This window comes from Leptinotarsa decemlineata, unplaced genomic scaffold, assembly GCF_025532065.1.
Source record: "Leptinotarsa decemlineata unplaced genomic scaffold, Ldec_3_MD MMD2_tig00000654_RagTag_RagTag, whole genome shotgun sequence".
In the NCBI taxonomy this organism is placed as follows: Eukaryota; Metazoa; Arthropoda; class Insecta; order Coleoptera; family Chrysomelidae; genus Leptinotarsa; species Leptinotarsa decemlineata.
This window is the reverse complement of record NW_027412553.1, coordinates 157,903-161,508: the sequence shown is the minus strand read 5'-3', so window position 1 is coordinate 161,508 and position 3,606 is coordinate 157,903. Positions and strand designations below refer to the sequence as shown.

General features: G+C 37.3%; 1 protein-coding gene across 1 annotated transcript; it reads left to right on the top strand.

The window, feature by feature from the left end:
• Nucleotides 1-2,718: 2,718 nt before the first annotated feature.
• Nucleotides 2,719-3,256, top strand: LOC141482017 (histone H3). Its single transcript, XM_074174596.1, has one exon. The coding sequence runs from the start codon at nucleotides 2,771-2,773 to the stop codon at nucleotides 3,179-3,181; it is 411 nt and encodes a 136-aa protein (XP_074030697.1). The 5' UTR covers nucleotides 2,719-2,770; the 3' UTR covers nucleotides 3,182-3,256.
• Nucleotides 3,257-3,606: the final 350 nt, after the last annotated feature.

The following is a 3,606-nucleotide window of genomic DNA, read 5'->3' as shown; positions in this document are numbered from 1 at the left end:
TAGTCCTAGTCAATATAATTTATATCCGTCGATATGATATTGTATCAGACATGAATACGCATATCGATCGATATATTAAAATATTATAGGATAACGTTCTGACAACAGGACGTCTCGATTACAATGTTTATCGGAAAGTGTAGTGAAAATTTGTGTAAGGCCTATACCGCTTTCTCGCCATTACAACATATGAGTTGAGACGGTGAGACGATACTTGAATTAATGGGAGCAAACAGAATTTCGGAAGCGTGATAAAAAATTTTCAAAGAGAAATTTTGGCGAAAATTTCACTATACTTTCCGATATTTTCACCACACTTTCCGTTATTTTCACCACACTTTCCGTTCATGATTATTTTCGCCAAAATTTCCGTCTGAAATTTTTTTCTTCACGCTTCCGAAATTCTGCTCGCTCCCAGAAGGCAGAGGTAAACTTTCATTACACTTTCCGTTATATTTATGTTTTCACTACACTTTCCGTTATCTTTTATATTTTCACTACACTTTCCGTTCGGGTTATTTCGCCAAAATTTCCATTTCAAATTTTTATTTCACGCTTCCGATATTCTGCTTGTTCGCGGAAGGCAGAGGTAAACTTTCATTACACTTTCCGTTATATTTATGTTTTCACTACACTTTCCGATACTTTTATATTTTCACCACACTTTCCGTTCACGATTATTTTCGCCAAAGTTTCCATCTGAAATTTTTTCTTCACGCTTCCGAAATTCTGCTCGCACCCAGAAGGCAGAGGTAAACTTTCATTACACTTTCCGTTATATTTATGTTTTCACTACACTTTCCGATACTTTTATATTTTCACCACACTTTCCGATACTTTTATATTTTCACCACACTTTCCGTTCATGATTTATTTTCGCCAAAATTTCCATCTGAAATGTTTTCTTCACGCTTCCGAAATTCTGCTGCTCCCAGAAGGCAGAGGTAAACTTTCATTACACTTTCCGTTATATTTATGTTTTCACTACACTTTCCGATACTTTTATATTTTCACCACACTTTCCGTTCACGATTATTTTCGCCAAAGTTTCCATCTGAAATATTTTCTTCACGCTTCCGAAATTCTGCTCGCTCCCAGAAGGCAGAGGTAAACTTTCATTACACTTTCCGTTATATTTATGTTTCACTACACTTTCCGATACTTTTATATTTTCACCACACTTTCCGTTCACGATTATTTTCGCCAAAGTTTCCATCTGAAATATTTTCTTCACGCTTCCGAAATTCTGCTCGCTCCCAGAAGGCAGAGGTAAACTTTCATTACACTTTCCGTTATATTTATGTTTTCACTACACTTTCCGTTATCTTTTATATTTTCACTACACTTTCCGTTCGGGTTATTTCGCCAAAATTTCCAATTCAAATTTTTATTTCACGCTTCCGATATTCTGCTTGCTCGCGGAAGGCAGAAGTAAACGTTCACTACACTTTCCGGTATATTTATGTTTTCACTACACTTTCCGCTACTTTTAAATTTTCACTACACTTTCCGTTTTCTTTTATATTTTCACTACACTTTCCGTTCGGGTTATTTCGCCAAAATTTCCATTTCAAATTTTTATTTCACGCTTCCGATATTCTGCTTGTTCGCGGAAGGCAGAGGTAAACGTTCACTACACTTTCCGTTATCTTTTATATTTTCACTACACTTTCCGTTATCTTTTATATTTTCACTACACTTTCCGTTCGGGTTATTTCGCCAAAATTTCCAATTCAAATTTTTATTTCACGCTTCCGATATTCTGCTTGCTACCGGAGGGCAGAGGTCGATTAAGTTTGACGATAGTCGTGTCACTAAGTGTTCTGGCGATGTTCTAAATTTACTGTAGTCTCTGGAGATACCCTACATTTTGTTTTATAAAAGAGAAGACATTAGTAGATCAAGATGTTCACATGATGTGGTGCTTGCTGCTGCTGCAGGTTTTTCCGGGTTTTCCTGCAGCTGAAAAAGCAAATGCGCCACTGGAATCATCAATGAAGTCGCCCCTCCGGAGCGTCAATTAAATTTTGTTGTTTCATAATTTCATGATTTGTATTACTTTCTTGACCTGAGACTTACTTCAAAAATATAAAAAATACACACGAATTCATTTCATAAGCTTTTGTGGTTCTGAAAAGAACCTTTTTTTTATGGAAACGGTAAGGACAATACAGGGGGAGGCATTAAATTCAACCGCCAAATCCGTACAAGGTTCGACCTTGCCTTTTCAGGGCGTATACAACATCCATGGCTGTGACGGTTTTGCGTTTCGCATGTTCGGTATATGTTACGGCATCTCTGATAACATTTTCGAGAAATACTTTGAGTACTCCACGAGTTTCTTCGTATATCAAACCCGAAATACGTTTAACACCACCTCGACGGGCTAATCTTCTAATGGCAGGTTTCGTTATTCCTTGGATATTATCACGCAATACTTTACGATGACGTTTCGCTCCTCCTTTTCCTAAACCTTTACCTCCCTTGCCACGACCAGTCATTTCGAATGTTAAGAATAAATTATATACTGCACGATACGAATGAAATACTGTTAGTGATACTAACGACAGACTTCGACTAAAGTTCTACACCGAACTCGGTCGGGTTTTGTTAAATTTCATGACTCCGCCCACAACTGGAAATCGGACCAATGGCGTCTCGTCTAGATGGTATATAATAGTTGGCGTGTATAAGCCGACTCAGTTCATATGTTGTCCGTCTATCGTTCGGTATACATTTCGTTCGTTACAATTCGCAATAGGTTTTGAAAATGGCTCGTACCAAGCAGACCGCTCGTAAATCGACTGGAGGTAAAGCTCCGAGAAAACAATTAGCTACTAAAGCAGCTCGCAAAAGTGCACCGGCTACGGGAGGTGTTAAAAAACCTCATCGTTACAGACCCGGTACTGTTGCTCTCCGAGAAATTCGACGTTATCAGAAGAGTACTGAATTGTTGATTAGGAAATTACCCTTTCAACGTTTAGTTCGAGAAATCGCTCAAGATTTCAAAACCGATTTACGATTCCAAAGTTCAGCCGTCATGGCTTTGCAAGAAGCTAGCGAGGCGTATTTGGTAGGACTCTTCGAAGATACGAATTTGTGCGCCATTCACGCCAAGCGCGTTACCATTATGCCCAAAGACATTCAGTTAGCAAGGAGAATACGCGGAGAACGAGCTTAATTTCATATATATATATCCCAATATATATTGAAAATATATACAAAAAAAAGGTTCTTTTCAGAACCACAAAATGCAATTGATGAAAGAATTCGTTTATCGATAGATATGAATGAATGAATGAATGAATGTATGATATTTTCAATAACTCGCATCACGTAAATATTAAATCACGGGTGTTTGCAGAACATGTTCAGTATGATCCAAATATGGATTATAATACTGAAATTTTTTACTTTCCGAAACGAATCTTTCGAAAAGATCATTTTTAGAAACGGCTGAGATAAATAACGAAAAACAAGCGATCACTGAATGAAAGATCGCTCATAACATCACCATCTTTTCGTAAATTTCCTCTGATTCATATTTTTGAATACCTGGCATAAATCTCGAGTGACTTTTTGTAATATACCCTATACCAAAAATGA